The 21135-nt window shown below is 44.0% G+C and overlaps 1 protein-coding gene and 1 non-coding gene across 4 annotated transcripts in view; both read left to right on the top strand.

The window, feature by feature from the left end:
• Nucleotides 1-2526: 2526 nt before the first annotated feature.
• On the top strand, nt 2527-2824 carry LOC147012917 (signal recognition particle RNA). Its single transcript, XR_015051458.1, has one exon.
• A 1870-nt stretch (nt 2825-4694) lies between these two features.
• MCCC1 (methylcrotonyl-CoA carboxylase subunit 1) overlaps nt 4695-21135 on the top strand; it is a 109285-nt gene continuing 92844 nt past the window's right edge. For all 3 annotated transcript variants that reach the window (XM_085854270.1, XM_085854269.1, XM_085854271.1), the window contains exons 1-11: nt 4695-4874; nt 6554-6597; nt 6777-6913; nt 7120-7215; nt 10653-10774; nt 10877-11024; nt 12140-12261; nt 12541-12652; nt 13243-13324; nt 14220-14347; nt 14485-14668. In XM_085854270.1, coding sequence (XP_085710396.1) covers nt 4843-4874; nt 6554-6597; nt 6777-6913; nt 7120-7215; nt 10653-10774; nt 10877-11024; nt 12140-12261; nt 12541-12652; nt 13243-13324; nt 14220-14347; nt 14485-14668 — 1207 coding nt within the window. In that variant the 5' untranslated portion in view covers nt 4695-4842. The remainder of the gene's footprint in view (nt 4875-6553; nt 6598-6776; nt 6914-7119; nt 7216-10652; nt 10775-10876; nt 11025-12139; nt 12262-12540; nt 12653-13242; nt 13325-14219; nt 14348-14484; nt 14669-21135) is intronic.

Raw genomic sequence — 21135 nt, 5'->3', positions numbered from 1 at the left:
TGATTAAAATTGACTGTTGCATGTTATAAATTTCTTGTTACATGAATCGGTGAATTGTAAACTGTGTGATGCAATGAGCTAATATTGACTGTGGATGGCAGTATTGTACTGTAAACTACCTGGTGAGGTTCGTAAAGATGCGAGAACGTTCTCAGATGAAACTTCCAGTATGGATGAGAATCGCATTTTCTGGAAGGCACGGGATTATTCTGTGTTACTATATAAACCCTCGGGAGGAAATTGTATTGAGACAGGCGACATCTGATAAGACGTGTGTTTTGATCATCCCCATTCTCAATTTAACTGATTGAATGAGGTGTTAATGTCCAGATTGGTTCATGCGTGGAGCTGATTATAATCAGGTTGATTACAACTCATATCGTTGGGTGGTTGTTAGATTACCGTTATTTTCATGTTTTCCCTCTGTATGTCTGTTTGTATGTTTGTTTATATGTCTGTATGTCTGTATGTAATGGACAGCTGTGGAGGCCAGAGGAGTTAACCGATTTTGATGAAACTTTACAGGTAAGTTCACACGGGATCTAGTTCTATGCCTTTGAGCAGCGTTGCTATGGACACCACCGTTGCTTCGCAACGGTAGTTTGAAATGTTTGAAAAATCATAAAAAATTAATTTTTTCGAAAATCAAAAATTGGCTTACAGGTTTTTATGCGCAATATAATCAACCTCTTTGTCAAAAATTTTCAGCCCAGTCTGTCAAAAACTCTATGACTAGTATGCAATTATATCGCGACCACCCATGTCGCCTACCAGCTTGTCTGTCTGTTTGTATGTAATGGACAGCTCTGGAGGCCAGACGAGTAAACCGATTTTGATGATACTTGACTGGTAGGTTCATACCAGGATCTGGTTGTACGCTTTTGAGCACCGTTGCTATGGACGCCACCGTTACCTAGCAACGGGACTTTTACTTTTTTGAAAAAATCCGAAAAATAGTTTTTTTTCCCAAAACCAAAATCGCCTACCACGCTTTTATGCGCACTATAATCTACCTCTTTGTCAAAAAATTTCAGCCCGATCCGTCAAAAACTGTATGACGAGTATGCAATTATATATATATATATATATATATATATATATATATATATATATATATATATATATATATATATATATATATATATCGACCACCCGTGTCGCATACCAGCTTGTTTGTGTATCGGGAAGGAATTCCTTTGAGTTGTTCAATCATCCTGAATGGGCCAACGTACGGGAGAGAGAGAGAGAGCAATGCGATAGGTCGCAATCGTTCGACAGCCCCGGGGGACGAGATGAACACGCGTTTGTTTCGCCGGCTCGACAGAGACACTGAGCGGAAACAATTCAACGCGGAAATCGTAGTTGGGCATTGTATGTAATGGTGAACTTCCTCATTTGATTTTTTATCTGTTTATTTGAAATACAAGTTTTAAAAACGTTATGCTGTTGATGTGGTAACTACGACGTCACTCAGAAGTCAGAACCCAACTGACAAAGATCCATCTGATTGGGAGCCGACCAGTATGATCGGTCATGCTCGTGAAGTGCAAACCTTGGATTGCAGTCATTGGAGAACGAGCTGGGTTTAGCACTACGTATAACAAACATACACTAAACGGAAGGAAACCCTGGGGTGTATACCCCGACAATCTCATTCCTTTTGCTAACCCCACCTCCTCCCCTCACCTTTCTCTTCCCCCCACCTGCCCCCACTCTCTCTGTCCCCTCATTGCTCTTCCCGCAAAATAATATGCAGACCTCTCCAACCACAACTCTGTCTCTGTCTGTCTCTCTCACACTCCGTTCACTGCACCCATCGCTCTCGCAGACGCAAGTCGAGAACCCCTCCCCTCATGTTTGCTTCCTCCCAAACCCCCCTCCTCCCACTTCCCCCCACTCCTCACTCCCCCATCCTCCTCGCCCCTCCCCCTTCCGAGCTTCCATGGTGAGGAATTTGCACTCCACAACCCCCCTCCTCCCTTTCTTTGCTCTTCCTTCCTTCCGAGCTCTCCTCATTTTCACCCCCTGATTGCTCCCCCACCCCTCCTCTCTCTGTCTGTTCCTCCATCCCTCCTCTCTCTCTCCCTCCATCTTCTGTCTCCCCGTCTCCTCCGTACTCTACCCTCCCCTTCCCTCTCCTTTCCCTCTCCCCTCCCTCTCCCCATCCCCTTCCTCCTCTGTCCCTCCCTTCCCTCTCCCCTCCCCTCCCTCCCCACCCCCACCTCATTTCTCCCCCCCCTTAATGTTCCCGTAAGCGAAGCAATAGCTTTTATTTGCTCGTGCAATATAGAATACAAACTTCCACACCAAGTCATCCATCCACGCATCCATCCATCCACTAATCTGTCTTTTCCTGTGGATCCACCAACCCCCCATCCATCAAGGCAACCATCTGCCCATCCATTCACCCATTATTTCTTCATATCCACCCAACACACAGCCGTCCGTCCATTCACCAACCTGTTCACACTTCCAACCACTGAACCGAGCAATTCATTCATAAATAAATTAATCCATTCATCTATCGCCGGGTGTAGTGGCGTGCACCTGTAATCCGGATTCTCGGAGGCTTGGGTTGAGGGATCGCTCGAGGACGGATCAGCTGCTCCACACCTCGCTATGTCGATCGGGTGTCCACACCAAGCTCGGCATCGACATGGGGAGCCGGGGGTAGTCCTGTGCTCTCCAGGTCTCCTAAGGAGGGATGAACCGACCCAGGCCGGAAACGGAGCAGGTCAAAGTCCCCGTGTTGATCAGTGGTGGGACAGCGCTCGTGAATAGAGGGTGTGGAGCAGCCCGGTCTCAGGGCGAAACACAATCCTTTTACCCCTTACCCTAATAACCCGGTCTCAGGGCGAAACACAATCCTTTTACCCCCCTTACCCTAATAACCCGGTATCAGGGCGAAACACAATCCTTTTACCCCTCACCGTTATAACCCGGTATTATGGCGAAACACAATCCTTTTACCCCCTTACCCTAATAACCCGGTATTATGGCGAAACACAATCCTTTTACCCCCTTACCCTAACCCTAACCCGGTCTCAGGGCGAAACACAATCCTTTTACCCCTCACCGTTATAACCCGGTATCAGGGCGAAACACAATCCTTTTACCCCCTTACCCTAATAACCCGGTATTATGGCGAAACACAATCCTTTTACCCCCTTACCCTAACCCTAACCCGGTCTCAGGGCGAAACACAATCCCTTTACCCCTCAACGTTATAACCCGGTATCAGGGCGAAACACAACCCTTTTTCCCCAACACCCGACACGATGTCGCCATTTACCACCTTTCCTGAAATTAAATGAACTTGTTTCATTATAATCTTGGTTGTGTTGGTAAAGTGCTTCAAAAATGAAATAAAAACTGTCTGACGTCATTTTCACGATCATGTGGAAACAAATACTTTTGGACTTCATGTCTTGTGAGGCATTGAACGGGAGCAACAGGGTCAGAATTGGCCAGAATGGGTCAGAATGGGCCAGAATGGGACAGAATGGGCCAGAATGGGTCAGAATGGGCCAGAATGGGACAGAATGGGCCAGAATGGGTCAGAATGGGTCAGAATGGGTCAGAATGGGCCAGAATGGGCCAGAATGGGACAGAATGGGCCAGAATGGGTCAGAATGGGTCAGAATGGGCCAGAATGGGACAGAATGGGCCAGAATGGGACAGAATGGGTCAGAATGGGTCAGAATGGGCCAGAATGGGACAGAATGGGCCAGAATGGGTCAGAATGGGCCAGAATGGGCCAGAATGGGCCAGAATGGGCCAGAATGGGACAGAATGGGCCAGAATGGGACAGAATGGGTCAGAATGGGCCAGAATGGGACAGAATGGGCCTCGGGGCAACACTTGGACCCCCTTTATCCGGTTTCACATGTAATATATTTATGTAAAACCTGACCATCCTACACTTCCAAGCCCCAGCATTGATGCAACCACAGGATGCATATGAAATAATATAAATATATATATTTTTATATATATATATATATATATATATATATATATATATATATATATAAATATATATATATATACATACATATATATACATACATATATAAATATACATGTACTGAATGTATATATATCTTCTTCTTCTTCTTTCTGCTGCTCCCGTTTTGGGTCGCCACAGCGGATCATCCGTGTGATCCGCATAGTGATTTGGCACATGTTTTACGCCGGATGCCCTTCCTGACGCAACCCTGGTCGCCTCTTACGATACAGGGATATGGTACACCTATTTTAACCGGGGTATTCACCGGGTATATATATATATATATATATATCTATATATATATATATATATCTATATATATATCTATATATCTCTATATATATATATATATATATATATATATATATATATATATATATAATGTACTGTATTCGCTTCGAAGTATTCGCTTCTTGTTATATTATTAAACTTTTCGCCTCAGAATACGGTATCTGGACATCGCCTTACTGTATACAGCATCATTGTACAGAACATTTATTTATCTTTCTTTCCCTCTTCCTCGTACTCTGTAGCCGCTACTAATACATAATATGCTTTATGCTATCTTAAGGTTTTAAATATTTTACTGACTTCTTTTTCGCCTCAAAACCTTGTCTCCGGGACACTGCTTTGGGCGGTGTAATAGCAGAAGTGCACTGGTGTTGAATAAGTTTTTTTCCCCCCACGTTTTGGGCAGTAGTAGCTCGTGGTTTCTTTGATATTGGAACTATCGTGTCATTAAATGGTGAATACGTGCCGATGTTTTGAGGTATATATATGTTTTTTTAATACGTGAACGAATCACCTCAGCGAAGGGCTCATCGTGACGCGGTATGGCTTCGTGGATCGCCGCGCGCGCTTCTCGGTGAGGGCTTCTTCTCGTCCAACGTCGCGTCAGGGTCTCCGCCTGGGTCGAAGCATGCCATACATCGATCGTCACATCATCAAACCATCTCGCCCGTCGAGAAGAAACTCCACCCTTAATTTTTTTTGTTGTTTACTTTATTTTCTTTTCTGGCACATTGTTGATATCGATCGACATACGTTATTTAACCTTGGGGGGGAATCGCCGATTATGTCGTGTCAAGATGATCAATTTTGCTTCACGTTAATGTTTGTCAAAACAAGCTCAAATGAGCCAACATCCTCGTCCTCTTAATGATGACGCCATAAAAACGAAGATGACGTCATTGTGATGTATCACGTTTGCGATAAATTATCTGTGCTAATGCCCGGCTTGATTCCCGCAAACAAAATTCCAACAGCTTGCCGAATTTCGGAGATAATGGTATAGGCGATTTCCATTAGCGGCGATATTATGACGTCAACTTTTTTTCTGGGAAGAATTTCCAAAATCGGAGATGGTTACTGCCTGCGCGTGGGCTTTCTGCATATACACGGCAAGTTTCACGAAGATCCGATGAAAACTCTGGGTTGTGAAACAAAAAATGTCAAAAAATAGGAATGACGTCATAAAAATTGATATGATGTCATAGTGATGCATCATATGTGCCGTACTTCATCTCTGCTAATGCCCTGTTCGATTCCCGCAAACAGAATTCAAAAAGCTTGCCTGCCTAGTTTTGGAGATAATTTTTTAGGCGATTTCTATGAGCAGAGATATTTTGACGTCATAACTTTTTTTTTCTAGAAGGAATTTTTTAAATCGGAGATGGTTACTGTCTGCGCAGGGTATTTTTACATGTATATGCCAAGTTTCTGGAAGTTTCGATGAAAACTGTAGGCTGTGAAGCAAAAAAGTCCGCAAGATGAAGAACAACAACGTGAGTAAGACTTGGAGATCCTCCACGAGGATCTAAAAAACCGAGCCATATACATCTACAAAGGCATGAAGTGTTTCTATGCAAGGTCGAGGCTCGTGGAAGAGCGAGGAGATTGAGTGCTAAACGATGACTGACATCAGAGATTGCTGACGGACTCTAGCAAGGGAATGAAGGAACGGGGTAAGAGGAAGTGAGGAAACATTGTCATGTGCAAGTAAGAGGGTTAGATTATGGAGGGTTAATGGGGGTAGAAGAACATCACGGTTAGGGATGAGTGATGATAAGAGATGGTGGTGAACACCTGTCTCGAAGGCATGGCAGGAAGAGTGATATCGAGGAAATAACCTGAGGAATACAGTTCCACAAACGGTAAGAAAGAGGAACAGGATGTTGCATTGTGGGGCATGTCACCTTTTGGACACAAGACCGGGATGAGACCTTCATTCCACGGCAGCGATCCGGTTTTGTGGCTCGTGGTTGGTGGTGGCTTTTTATTTTATTTTATTTTATTTTATCCAGAGTTGAGATTTGTGGAAGAGCAATAACACTGAACGGATCAAGTATCATCGGGACAAAAGGAACAGTAGAGAGGGAAACACCGACAGCAGGGTTGAATGACAAAAACGGAGGGAAACTTGGACATACAGTTGGGTGTGAGGTGGTGAGGAGGGATGTACGGTGTGGACAATGTGGATACAGGGATTGTATTGCATACCTGGTAGTTCGTTTGCGGGTTCAAGTTTGCATTGTTGTGTTGCAGGCGATGGAATCTGCTGTTACACCAGGGTTACTGCACCTCTGCAGGTACTGCAAAGCCGTGGCCATTTTTGGGGATTGGGATCCATGCTTTGAAGCAGATCACTTCCTGCCTGATTGGAATGTCATGACATCTACGTCGGTCAATAACCCCATGTTGTGTGAAGATGTTTCATGGTCGGAAACGAGACGTCAGGACAACTTTTTGATGGCTCTGTATGGTGCAGGTGTACGCATAGAGAAGCTGGTGGTTGCAAACCGAGGAGAGATCGCATGCAGGGTGATGCAAACGGCAAAGCGAATGGGGATTCGCTCAGTGGCGGTCTACAGCGATGCAGATGCTTCATCAATGCACGTTTCCATGGTAATGCTTCACCTTGCGCACATGACTGTGGGTGATCAGGATGGCTTGCTGAGCCAGACATTTAAAGGGTCTTGCCTAACCGTATGATCCCAGAGACCTTGTTGATTGATGTATCCTTAGGATGGGACAAATGTACAGCTATTGTTTCACAACAATTGGATTGTTTCGTGGTACTCTTAACTCGACTTTTCCTGCATGCGTCACAGGCTGACGAGGCCTACAGGATTGGACCAGCTCCTGCACAGCAGAGCTACCTTGACATGCAAAGCATCCTGGGAGTGGCTACTCGTTCAGGAGCCCAGGTGTGAGGAAACCTACCGGTTCAAATGCATCCACATCGCTCTGTCACATAATTGATGGAGACAGAGACAGAGACAGAGACAGAGCGAAAACCCAATGAAACAAACCATTTTTATATTTCAAAGAATGGCCACATTCTGGTCTATTGTCAAAAGGAATTCAATTACCAATTATTGTTGGAGTTATTTTCACCGATTTATACTGATATTTGTAATTCCAACGCAAAGCTTGCGAAAGCTGTTTGTCGAGTCATTTGGTACAGCAATATAATTATTTTATTAAAATTCAAACTTCAGTTGTTTTGGCGGTGTAATAGAAGCCCACTGGTAATGAATAAACTTAATTCATTTTGTATTCTTTAATCGACATATTAAACAGAAAATCAATTTTTTATTTCCTCCTGAATGGATGATCATTTTGTCAGTAATAAAATAACAAGATTTAAACTTTTTTCCCACAAGATTGATGGTCGTGGACAGAGAGATGTAAGGAGGTAACGGGCTAACATTGGGGCCTGAGTGGAGCAAAACAAGCAAGGGAATGAATGAACAGGAAAGGAAAGGAGAAAAGAGAGATAGAGAGATAGAGAGAGAGGAGTGGACGAAACACTACTACTACACATGCCCAGTGAAGCAGGGTCGTGACCTCCCCCTTACGGAATTGACATTTTGCACTTCGTTACCGTGGGACATGGGGAATGTGAGCTTAGGGCATGAATTTGGAATTTCTTTTGGCCATGGTGCCGGTGATAGCTCGCCGACTCTTCGTGAAGGACACTGTGGGATCTTTAACATCCACCAACTAATGCTGGCAGACAGGACACCCAGTTTACCATCCATCTGACGGACGGCACATACAATGATATATCACCCTGCTTGCAAAACACCAGGATGACCGTTTATAGCTGGGTCAGGATTGAAACCCAGGCTAGACAGCTCCTAGGCTAGTGTGTGTACCTCTAATCTCTCCTGCCACCCTGGAGGAAACATAATAACCAGCAAAAAGAGGGTTGGGTTGTGACTGGTTCACTGGGGTAGAAGATGGATGAGATGCACTGGTGCATCACCTGCTTTGAAGCACAGGAGGGAAGAGTGGGATTAAAATCTCCAGAAGATTGTTCCACAATTGAGACAAAGAAGGAGCAATGGAATTGGGTCTGTGATGACATCAAATTTTTGGAGTTTAAGCAGAATGGAGTTACTGGAAGAACCTGTGCTTCCTGGAGGAGCTGAGGAGGGTCTGGGGACTGAAACACCAGAGGGAGATATACAGGAGGAAAGGTGGAAAACCAGGCCACCTACCTCCATGCCCTGTGAGGTCAACAGACTTAGTGGTTCAGACTCATCATGAGAGATCCCATTATTATTGATAGCTTTAGGTTCTACATGATCCAGTGGAGATGCATGAAATACTAAGTTGCCATTGAGTTATGGACAAAGGCCTCGATTCCAAACTTCTGAATCTGAGGTTCTTGTGGAATGGTTAAAAATTGCCAATTGTATTCAATGCTGCATGGAAATAACATCTTTGCTATCCAATGGCTGACCAAAGATGCATTCCTCACTGATGCACTTTGTTTATGGAATTGTAATTTTATCTCACTGTAAGGTGAGATATGAGGTTGGAGTTTCACTAGACAATGATTGAGAGAATGTGTTGAAGTTTGGGCATTACCGGCTGGTAACCTCAAATGCAAAGAAAACTAAATTGTTGTCCATGTCTTGCTCTAGAAACAGGTCTTTCCCTTCTGTACACATGGGGTCTTCAACCTTAACAGAATCATCTGACCTTTGGCTTCTTGGTCTGGACATCTCCACTAACCTCCATTGGGATAAGTATGTTTCTGGTATTACTGAGAGTGCTTCCAAGCAAGTTGGTTGTCTTTATCTAGAGCAGAGGTATTTATTTCCTGATGCTGTTTTGTACCTGTATAAGACAACTATACGTCCCCTCATGGAGTACTCTTGCTACATTTTGGCTGGAGCACCAGCCTGCCACTTATCTTTACTTGATAGGCTCCAGAAGCGCATAGTTAACCTGATCGGTGTGGAGATGGGTTCAACTCTTCAACCGCTCTCTCACCGTAGGTCAGTTGCCACTCTTAGTTTGTTCTACAGATATTTTCATGGCAAATGTTCTGCTCGACCTTCTAACTTGGTTCCTCCTGTTTGAGTTTTTGGAAGCAGGACTTGGGGTGCCATCTCTGCACACCCTTGCACGAAAGGTGATCCAAAGTGCAGAACGAAAGCCGATGCAGATAGTTTTTATCCCTCGTGCTGTCTTGCTTTGGAATTCACACCTGTAACGTGCTTCCCATTATCCTCCGATCGACCCAGCTTTAAGAGGATTGTCAATTCCTATTTCTTACATCTTTGAGGTTACATCGCATTTCACCTGACTTCTGCAACTTCCTGTGTCTTGGATGTTTTTTTTTTTTCTCTTTCTTTCATTTTGTTTTGCTTTATCCTTATCTTTATCTAACGTTCCCTTACCGAGAGTGGCGTGAGACCTTGTTTGGGGTTATTTCCATAAAAAAAAATTAAGGTTTGCCTGAAAATAATTTCTCTCTTCTGATCGGTCTTCCTGATCGTGGGCCCGTATAAATCACCAGCAGTGAATCTGGCCTTCTTTTACACTTCAAGCTCTTCCTCATTTGAATAATCAGTTGCACCCTTCGCTTTTCAGTAATTTTATCAATGAGTAAAAATCCACCGAGTTTGGCATTACTTACCACAGCACTTTAGGAGGACACAATGCCTTGTGTGCATTTCTCACTCAAGGGAGCGTTTTCAAAAGAACAAGAACCATGAAGATGTTGTGATGCAGAAACGAGGACGTGAATCAAGGTTAAAAATCTTGGGTTTGTTTCTTCTCCGATGTAAAACGCCATCGTTTTTATGTATGGTGTCATGCAATGTAGTCCTTCAGGTCTTTTTCTTTTTGTTTGAACTTTTTGCTTTTTTTTCTGTTCTTCAAATTGTACTTTATGCTTCATTTTGGTAATTTATTTGCTTATTTTATGACTTGATTTTGTGCATTTGTTCAGCTGCAGAGATGGCACTGAGTTAGCATTGTTACTGTTGAGCTGTCTTGGCTGGGTTTGATTCCCGTGTCGACCACACAAACTGTCTAATTGGTGCTTCGCAGGCTGGCCATTGTATCGCAAAGCGTCCCATCCCTCGGATTGACTTTAAGCTGGGTGTCCCATCTGCGAGCATTAGCTGAGTGGACATTGAAGATCCCACGTTTTCACTAAAATTACAAATTCCTGCCCAAATCACCTCAAGTCAAACGTCAGACTGTTCGTGAACAACTTGGAACATCTGTCCAACCACACCGGATGGTTGGAATAATTGGGGTCCCTAAAGAAGGAGTCATTTTTATTCATTTGCTTATCATAACCATTGCTTTTGTGCTTTTCCTGTGGATGAGGTTACAGGCTGTTCATCCTGGCTATGGCTTCCTGTCTGAAAGTGCCGAGTTTGCTGAACTCTGCCAACACAAAGGTGTCGTCTTTGTCGGCCCGCCAGCCTCCGCTATCCGAGATATGGGCGTTAAGAGGTATGTTGGCACATTCAGTTGCACTGTGTGAAAACATACCTACTGTATCTCTGTATTATTTGCTGATAATGTGGAATTGCTTTGTTGTTTTTTTTCTCCCAGCACTTCAAAAGTGATTATGGCTGCGGCAGGTGTCCCTGTGATTGGCGGTTACCACGGCAATGACCAATCGGATGAGTGGTTACGAGCTGAGGCCGCTCAGATTGGATACCCTGTCATGATAAAAGCTGTTCGTGGAGGTGGTGGTAAAGTATGTGGTGTGCTCATAAACGTTTGGTAAATATTGTGGAATAGAAAAAGGGAAACTATTAAATGGAGGAATTTACTGTGATTAAACAATGACAGGATGGCCGAGAGCCCTAGACCAAGAAGTACGCACACTCACCTCTAAGCCATCTAGCATGAGTTTGAATCTCGGCCAGCTCTAGCAGGGTGACTCATCAATGTGTGTGCCATCCCTCAGATGGATGTTGAACTAGGCATCCTATCTGCCGACATTAGTTGGTGGACATTGAAGATCACATGGTGTATTTTTCCAAGAGTGGGCGAGCAATTGCCTGCACCATTGACAGAATTTGAAATTCCCTCCTTAACTTTAGTCAAACGTCAGGCTTGGCCAGCCTGTTTGTCAAATACTTGGGTCAAAACTTCCCCCGGCCAAACCCACAAGAAAGTGAGAATAATTGTGGTAGTTAAAAGAATAACTAGAACGGCATTCGGCAGTGTGTACCTCCACCAGGCTGATCAGTTTACCTTTTGTAGGCCACTGAAAGGCCTGATCTGCATCCGGACCTTAACCAAAATGTAATCGGCTTTCTCTTGTCATATACCCAACTCATCCACCAAGTTTTGTCAAAACCCGTCCAAAATGTTTTGAGATATCACGCTATATATATTGTTTTTGGCCCCATCTCTCTATTAATGGTGAAGAATCAATCGCTGTATAAATTCTAGTTTCCAAATTTTGGTTTTCACCAAAATCTAATCAATTCATCCTTGTCACACACTCAACCTCTCCACCAAGTTTCATCCCAATCCGTCCATAACTTTTTGAGATATCCTGCTCATTGTCAGACAGACAGACAAACACACAAACAGGGGTGAAAACATAACCTCTGTCCATCTTTGGTGGCAACTGCAATTGAGCAAAGTAAGTTCATATGACAGTATTTAAATGTTTTTAGTGAAAGTTATAATTTCTCTCACATTGTTATCCCATCCATACATTCTTTATTTTTCGATTTTTCTTTTTAAATCCAAGTATGAACCACAATGTTTGTACTGACATTATTCTGGGAGTTCTTCGTTGTTATGATGTTGAGGGTTCAGATGCATGTATGCTTATACGGGTACCACCATGCACAGGGAATGCGGATTGCTGAGTCTGAGGGGACATTTGCGGAGCAGTTGGCATCGGCGAGGCGGGAGGCACAGAAATCCTTCAATGACGACATTGTTTTGCTGGAGAAGTTTGTCACGGATCCCAGGTCTGCTTCGACGATCCACAATATAAACCAATTGGTGACCACACATGGTGGTAATAATATTATTTTAAAATGATCCTTTCTGTATTAATTATCTTTTTAATATTCATCGTAAGGTATCTATATTGTCCTTCAATATGCTTGAAATTCCTGCCCTTTAGAAATGAAAATGTTTCATGATGATCTGGAGCAATCGTTATTCTTTGTAACACTGCAAATCATCACAGTGGATGTGTGTTTGGTGAGCTTTCTGAGCAATGTGAACATCATGTTTATCACCAGGCACGTCGAGGTGCAGGTGTTTGCTGATATACATGGGAATACCGTCTACCTGTTTGAGCGAGACTGCAGCGTGCAGCGGCGCCACCAGAAGATCATCGAGGAAGCACCTGCAGTGAGCGATTAACATTCCAAGTCGACTTTGCACCCAGATAGGCCCTTCCAGCAGCGGGCGAGACCATTGTAGACCTTCACTCGCTGCCTGCGTTTCAAGCATTACCCTCAGAAAAAATGGCTTCCTGCTGAAACTTTGCCTCAGTCAGCTCTCTTTACTTTCACTGACTTCTACTCTTGCACCCTCTCTGTGTTTTTTCTTCACAAACTCCCAGTAAAACTCGTACTTGAGCTTGTGTGGCCATCAGCCTTCCATGTTGCTGAAAGTTTCAGGCCAAGACCCTTGAGACTCCCCTCTACGCTGTGCCGTATTTTCTTACCTGAATGCTTTACGATATCGGATGCTGTCAATACAGAATAGATTTTGCTCAAAGTTTGCAATGAACCATTTAATTGTTAATATTTTGGCTTTACCACGACATGGATGGCAAATGTTTCCATGCTTTCTCATCTAAAAATATTGCAAAAAATACGCATCTCGACAACAACCCAAAGCCTTTAAACTGCTCGAACGAAGCATCCCTTTCCCACCCGGTGAAGTACAAAAACCCTGTTTGTCCCTCTTTTACTCCCTTGTCATACCTTCTCCAGCCTGGCATCACACCTGATGTGCGTAGACGCTTGGGCGAGGCAGCGGTGAAGGCAGCCAAGGCTGTGGGCTACGTGGGTGCTGGTCAGTTTGGGTCTTGGAAAGATGTGTTGGTTCTTTTTGTGTTGGTGGTATTTTCCCCGAGAAAATGGAATTGATGATTCGAAGCATTTTTATGATTGTCATTGTCCTCCTTGGGTTATTTTAATTATTTATCAACTATAAATGAAATTTACCTTTTAATAGTATCGACATTGTTAATTTTTACGATAAAATTTAGGGGATGTTCACCTTTGAGTTGTCCAGTCTTGGTTCGATCCTCGACCAAAGTAACCTTTATGATTGGTACATGGCAGGCATGGCATTGAAACCATTTATTTACACATCACAATATGCCGTCCATCAGATGGAACGTTGATATGAGTGTCCCATTTGTCTGCATTGATTGCTGATGGATGGTAAAGAAACTTTATTTTGACAGAGTCTACTGTCCACTGAGTTATCACCGGTACCATCCAAATAAATTCCTTCCCTAACCTACAGGGGGAACTGCATCAGCAGCACAACTTCACCCCCCCCTTCCCCCCCAGCAATGATGCAACCGACATGCTCAGATGAATCCCTATTATGATGTGCCATCACTTTAAGATGTGATGCAATATCTTGTTCATTTTGCACGTATTGTATAATGATGAGGTTGAATTTGTTTTTATTGGAGTACAATTTTTCAACTTGATAACTATATGTTTTCATGATGAATTGCAATATCAATATGATGGTTTTCAGAATTTTATCAGTAGTTCAAGTGATAAGTGGTATGATTCACACAATCTCTGATTATGTAAGAACAATAACAGTGTTGATGATGATGCCTGTGTACATCTAGCCGAAGTAGGAAATGATGTGTGTGAACAATCGTGGTTTTTATTCCCATGATGACGACATTAATATCTGTGACGTTATGATGTGCCGGTGAAAGGTACAGTGGAATTCATCATGGACTCAAAGCAGAACTTTTATTTCATGGAGATGAACACGCGTCTCCAGGTCGAGCATCCAGTCACTGAGATGATTACGGGCACAGATCTTGTGGAGTGGCAGCTGCGCGTGAGTGATTCCTTCCTGCGACATTTACTTGCGGCACAACCGGTGATGTTGGTGACTTTAGTTCTCTAATATCTACACAGCTATGAAGTAGTTTTTCATTTCCACGTTTCCGATTCGCCATCGGTTTGCACCATCAGGCTGCTGCTGGTGAGCCTCTGCCTATGACCCAGGAAGACATTACTTTGAAAGGTCACGCCTTTGAAGCGAGGATATACGCAGAAGATCCACAAAACGACTTCATGCCCGGTGCCGGTCCCTTGTTGCACCTGTCCACACCGCCCGCCGATTCACACGTCCGCATCGAAACCGGTGTCCGGCAAGGTATGTAACTCGGTGACGTCCTTGTAATCACTGGACAGTTTGTCAGAACTCGGTGACTTGCTCACACCACCCATAGAGTGACTCTTAAAATAGCCTCTATTGTTCTCTCCCAGCACCGCCATGATTAATGATTATTCACCGATCGGCACATTGCCAGGCAATGACGCTCGTGGAATAAAAACAAGGATTGTTTGTTTGGTTCTTCAACCAAAGCTGTAGTTTTCATGGGGAATTGCACTTTTTTAATAATGGTGAAAATATGTATTCACTCTGCTATGGAGTTGCAATATTAAATTTATATTTTCGTTTTATTTTGCAAAACGAAAATCCTGCACTTTAAAACGTAACTTCATGGTGTTTTATCAAACTCGAAAGGGCAGATATTTAATTTTGTCATCCATTTTGATATCCACTGCAGGGTTCTTTGTGGAATTGTACCTTGTAAGCTTGTGTTGATACACCTCAATGTGTAACCTAATGTAAATGCACCTCTTTCTTGCCTGTGAGTCATGTAATGAACGAATTTTTTTTTCGAGGAATGAATTAGGCCATCTTCGTTATAGAAGCTAAAATGCAAAACGTTTTCACATCTGAATGTAAAGGGACCATCTATTTGTTGTATATGACAATGAGGTGGAAGTTTATCTCCCACATTTGCAACACAACCCTCCCACCCACCTCCAGTATATACCCCATATAAGTATCTTCCTTTCCTTCCCCTTCCATCTCTTGTATCCTTTTTCTCTTCTACTCATCTTTCCTTCTCTTGCTTTTCTCAATTTTAAATCTTTTTGGTGAAGATACAGACACTAGAAATTTTAAAGTGATTCTTCATCATTGAGTGATTGGGCCCAAAACAATATATAGCACAATATCTCAAAAAATTGTGGACAAGTTGGGTATGTGATGAGGAAGAATTAATTCGATTTTGGTGAATATACTGATGACACTGATCTGGATACGAGAATTAACAAAAAAAAATATTTAAGTTGTTCTTCACCATTGAGAGATTGGGCCAAAAATTATATATATATAACACAATATTTCAAAAAGTTGGATGGATTATGACAAAACTTAGTGGATGAGTTGGTTAGGTGACCAGAATGAGCCGATTATATTTTGGTTAAGGTCCAGGTTCAAATCTGGCCCATCAGTGGGATACAAAACGTAAACTGTTCAGTTTGGCGGAGGTACGTGCTCCATTGAGTGCTGTTGTAGTTGTGTATGTTTAGCCTGGTATAAAGACTTTTTATTTTCCTATCATCCGAGGTTGGATATCTGTGGGGTATGGTACAAGCCAAGGTCATGCTGCGACGTATCAAGACCTGTGGGCAGTACGTTGGTGGAAAAAAAAAAATAATTTGTTTCAAACTTGATGGTGTGCCATCATATCCTTGTTATGAGATTTATAAACAGGAGGTTAACTTGTCAAATGGATCTTTATATCTCTCACTAGGTCACAACATATTATTTGATTTATTTTTTTCCTTTTGTCTTGCTCTTTAAACAAAATCGATCAGACAGCCTCAATTTTAAAAGGGAGATGAAGCAAGAAAAACGAACAAATGACGACGAGAAAAAAATTGAGCAATATATGTTGACCATAGGTTGGCATCCACGGGAAGGAGGAAACTCCTTTGGAAATACCCGATGAGTGTTGAGAAAATTGGTGCTATTGTGGTGTCACTGGTACCCAGAGCTCCCCGGGAAGTGGCGGCACCCCTGCTCTCCCCCACCCCAAGCTCAGTGGCTGTGCTTGTCCCATCTAACATTCTTGTCGCGTGCGTGTGTGCGTGCGTGCGTGCGTGTAACAGCTTCATTACGAACCTTAGATCCTATTTAAATTAAAATAAAACACCCCATAGTTGTGAAAGTAAATGGGATATAAATTATAACAAGAAGAAAACAATAAATGTAACGGCAACAAAATGCGAATTCCGATCAGATCTTGTAACCATCTCCAATGACACATTAATGTAACATTGTGACAGTAACACAATGCATCACAAATATCGACAAAACAATATCAACAACATTACCAAAAATTGATTATTGACAAAAACGAGTAAAACGGACCAAAAATGGACAACTCCAATTAAACGAATTAAAATGTACTTGGGATCATCTGTTGGAATGAAACTGGACCAAAGACCAAACAAAGCAAAATATATATATATATATATATATATATATATATATATATATATGCCTGGTGTTGGCGTAGTGGTTAGGGTAGCGGCTTGGGATCCAAAAGGTCCTGAGTTCAAGCCCCGTTGGGCCACTGAATTAATACACCAGGGGGTTGACTCAGCCTGTCATCCTTCCGAGGTCGGCGAAATGAGTACCAGTATACTGGGCCGGTGTATACCCCGGTTAAAATAGGTGTACCATATCCCTGTGTCGTAAGAGGCGACCAGGGTTGCGTCAGGAAGGGCATCCGGCGTAAAACATGTGCCAAATCGCTATGCGTATCACACGGATGATCCGCTGTGGCGACCCCTAACGGGAGCAGCCGAAAGAAGAAGAATATATATATATATATATATATATGTATATATATATATATATATATATATATATATATATGTATATATATATATATATATATATATATATATATATATATATATATATATACACACAAACACATTAACACTTACACATTAACACATACACATTAACACATACACATTAACACATACACATTAACACATACACATTAACACATTAACACATACACATTAACACATACACATACACACACATTAACACATATACGAGGTGTGTTCAAAAAGTATCCAACCTTTGTTCATAAAAAATACTCGTATCCAGATACAACAAACTTACATTAATCTCCTTCAAAGTAGTCCCCTTGGGCTGCCACACACTTCTCCCAACGGGTCTGCCACTGTCGGAAGCAGCGCTGGAATGCCTATTTTGGGATGGCGCGCAGCTGGTCCGTCGCATTCCGCATGATGTCTTCTCTGGACTGAAATCTGGTCCCTTTCAGGGGCATTTTCAGCTTGGGGAAAAGCCAGAAGTCACACGGAGCCATGTCAGGAGAGTAGGGAGCCTGACGAAGCACAGGTGTGTTGTGTTTGACCAGGAAACTCTGTATCAAATGTGAAGAATGGGCAGGTGCATTATCGTGATGGAGCTGCTAATTGACCGCTGCCCACAGGTCCGGCCGTTTGCATCGCACAGCGTCACAAAGGCGACGCAGTACCTATTGGTAGTATCCTGCATTAGCAGGGTCCTCACTTGGTCAATGACGATCTCATTTGGGGATGTTGAGGGCCTACCAGAACGTGCTTCACTTTCCACTGATGTGCGACCATCTTTGAAGCGGTTGTACCACTCTTTTATCTGTGTGGTGCCCATTGCTTCGTTCCCGAAGGCCTGTTGAATCTTGCGGATTGTTTCCACTTGTGAATCGCCAAGCTTTACACAAAATTTGATGCAGTAGCGTTGTTAAAGTTTTTCTGTCATTTTGTCAAAAACGAAAATCCGACGGTGCTCACTTACACTTCCTCACTCATCGGCGGTCTGTCGGCGACTGACAGCTTCTGCAGGCGGGAAAATATTCACGCATATGAATTAGGATCGCCTACATACGTGCACCAAACCACGCCTCCCTAGCATCATTTGTTTACGCACAAAAAATTTAGGTTGGAAACTTTTTGAACACACCTCGTGTGTGTGTGTGTGTGTATGTATATGTATCTATATGTATATGTATATATATATATATATATATATATATATATATATATATATATATATATATATATATATATATATTTCTTCTTCTTTCGGCTGCTCCCGTTAGGGGTCGCCACAGAAGATCATCCGCATAGTGATTTGGCACATGTTTTACACCGGATGCCCTTCCTGATGCAACCCTGGTCGCCTCTTACGACACAGGGATATGGTACACCTATTTTAACTGGGGTATACACCGGCCTAGTATACTGGTACTCATTTCGCCGACCTCGGAAGGATAACGGGCTGAGTCAACCCCCTGGTGTATTAATTCAGTGGCCCAATGGGGGCTTGACCTCAGGACCTTTTGGATCCCAAGCCGCTGCCCTAACCACTGCGCCAACACCAGGCTTGTGTATGTATGTATGTATGTATGTATATATATATATATATATATATATATATATATATATATATATATATATATATATATATATATATATATATATATATATATATATATATATATTGTTACGGATTCGCGCCCGCCGGCGTGCGGACGGCCACGTAACTCGAATCGCGGCACGTCGCCCACCGGACGGACAATCCAGTCGTGACCCTCTCGGACTAACGCCGGGAACCAGTCACGGGTGGACCTTTCGGTCTCACCGCGATCGAGCCAATCGGCCCCCGCGTGGGATAGGGTTGCTCGCCAAATTCGACCTACCTAAGTACCCACACGGAGGGTAGACCGGGCGATCGCACCTCGCCGCAGGTCGACTTCGGACACGGGCCACTTAAGCGACCCGTTCCGTACTATCGGGATAACCGAGCGGTGTTATCGTCGGCCTCGACGGTTCGATTAATTATCGGGCGTATTCAGCCCACTACCAACCCTTTTCGTGAAGCAAGATGAGGATTCAATGAAAGAAATGACGAAGCGAAGCGGGAAAACAGTTCAACATAAAGCACATTTATTCGCGATGAAAGGAAAGCACCCATATACAATTCCACCAAAAGCACATAGAAAAGAAGAAGACAAAAAGCAAATGCGACAATGCAGATCTAATACCGATTACGCGAGCACACGGCAACACTTATACAATTTTACTTCACAGACGGCGCCGACAACACACATTCCCAAAGCAAAAGAAAAGAGAACCACCCTCCAGGATGAGGGGGTAGGCGGGCCTGGGGCCGAGACCGTGTCGGGCCGACCCGTCTGGTGATGAGACGCGGAGCGGCGGTGGTGCCTCAACTCCGCGGGCCTCGCGGACAGTGTCTGGTAGGGGGTGGGAAGGGGGCCCCCTTGGTCGCACTATCTCAGCGCGGGGGGAAACAGGAGGGGGTTGCTGATGCTCGGGGAAAGGAGGATTTTTACTCTGTCTCGGGTCCCGCGACGAGCGTCTCCACCTCGACCAGGTCGCGCCGTCGGCCTCCCTGGTGTGCAGCTCCCGGCACCGACGCGAGCACCCCCTCGTCTGCCTTCGCCGCCGCCGCCTCTCCACAGCTCCGTCCTCTTCGCTCCGACTCCAACTCCGAACTCTTCCTCCTGCGAACTCCTTCCAACGCACACACCTTTCTGACGAACGCAGCCGCTTATATAAGCCCCGTGGCTTCGCCTTTGACCCCCTGCCTTCGACCTTTCACCTCGCTCCCCATTGGCCCGAGAAAAAGTGGGTGTGAATGCTTTTTGATCCATGAATTTGCATATCGCGACCGCCCTCCAACGCCCTGGAGGCGGGGCCAAATTGCCCCTCGCTCACCGATTGGACGGAACAAAAGTGGGCGTGAGTCGTATTTGATCCGTTTTTCTGCGGAAGGTCCGTGGTTTTGTACACGCTGTTCGGCGCGCGCCCTGCACGAGTCCAATACCGGTACCTACAAGCGGCGCAAGAACGGTGGCGATGCGACGGTTGCGAGGTGTGATGGTGAAGGTCGTGGCTGTTGTGGTGAAGCGGCGTTGTGGTGGGTGGTTGATGTTGTGATGACTGTTGAGACGTGGTTGGTGGTGGTAATAATGGCGGTTGGTCCAAAATAAAGATAGTAAAAGAAAAACGGCTATCCTGAAGAGTCGCAGCACGCATGAATGACATTTATTCCCTCTAGACAACGGATTTGGGCCTAACTACACATATACTTACCGAGATATCTCACCTAAGGGACCTGAATGGTGGTTTGCGAATTTGGTCAACCACAACACTACCCCCTCCCCTTTTTACAGACTCGTCCCAAGTCGTCAAATTTTCGTGTGCCATCATGTGTAGTTTTCCCCGAGTACATTTTACCTACGGATCCCTGAGTGCGACATTCATGGTATTCGTGTCCCCAAAATAAATAACCTGAGGGCTGCGTAACTACCTAAACAAACTCACTCACACGGACGACTTAAATAAAATTGCCGGCGCTAGGACAGACATGCCGGGGGCGCACTCATATTTACAGTACATCTTAACCTTAACTTACAAATTTTACACTAAACCATGGCCCAGGATCGATGAGCTCTGCAAAAAGAAAGCAGTCAGCAGGGAGCCAGGCTGCTCGCATGCAGTCTCTGGCTCAAAACAATGCAGGTGACAGGGAACGTGGCTGGCTGCTCACACGCAGTCCAAGGCCTTCCTTTTTGAACTGAACGCAGTGAACCACAACGGTGCATGGGCTGCACAAACGCAGTCTCCGTGCCAGCTCAAGTGGCACACGCAATAAACACAACGAATGGATGGATGAACACAACATGGTGCACGGGCCGCCACTGCAGGCCCGTG

The sequence above is a fragment of the Eptatretus burgeri genome, chromosome 14 (genome assembly GCF_056783735.1).
Source record: "Eptatretus burgeri isolate ZD-2024b chromosome 14, Ebu_testis_v1, whole genome shotgun sequence".
Lineage (NCBI taxonomy): Eukaryota > Metazoa > Chordata > Myxini > Myxiniformes > Myxinidae > Eptatretus > Eptatretus burgeri.
This window is presented reverse-complemented; position numbering and strand designations above follow the sequence as displayed.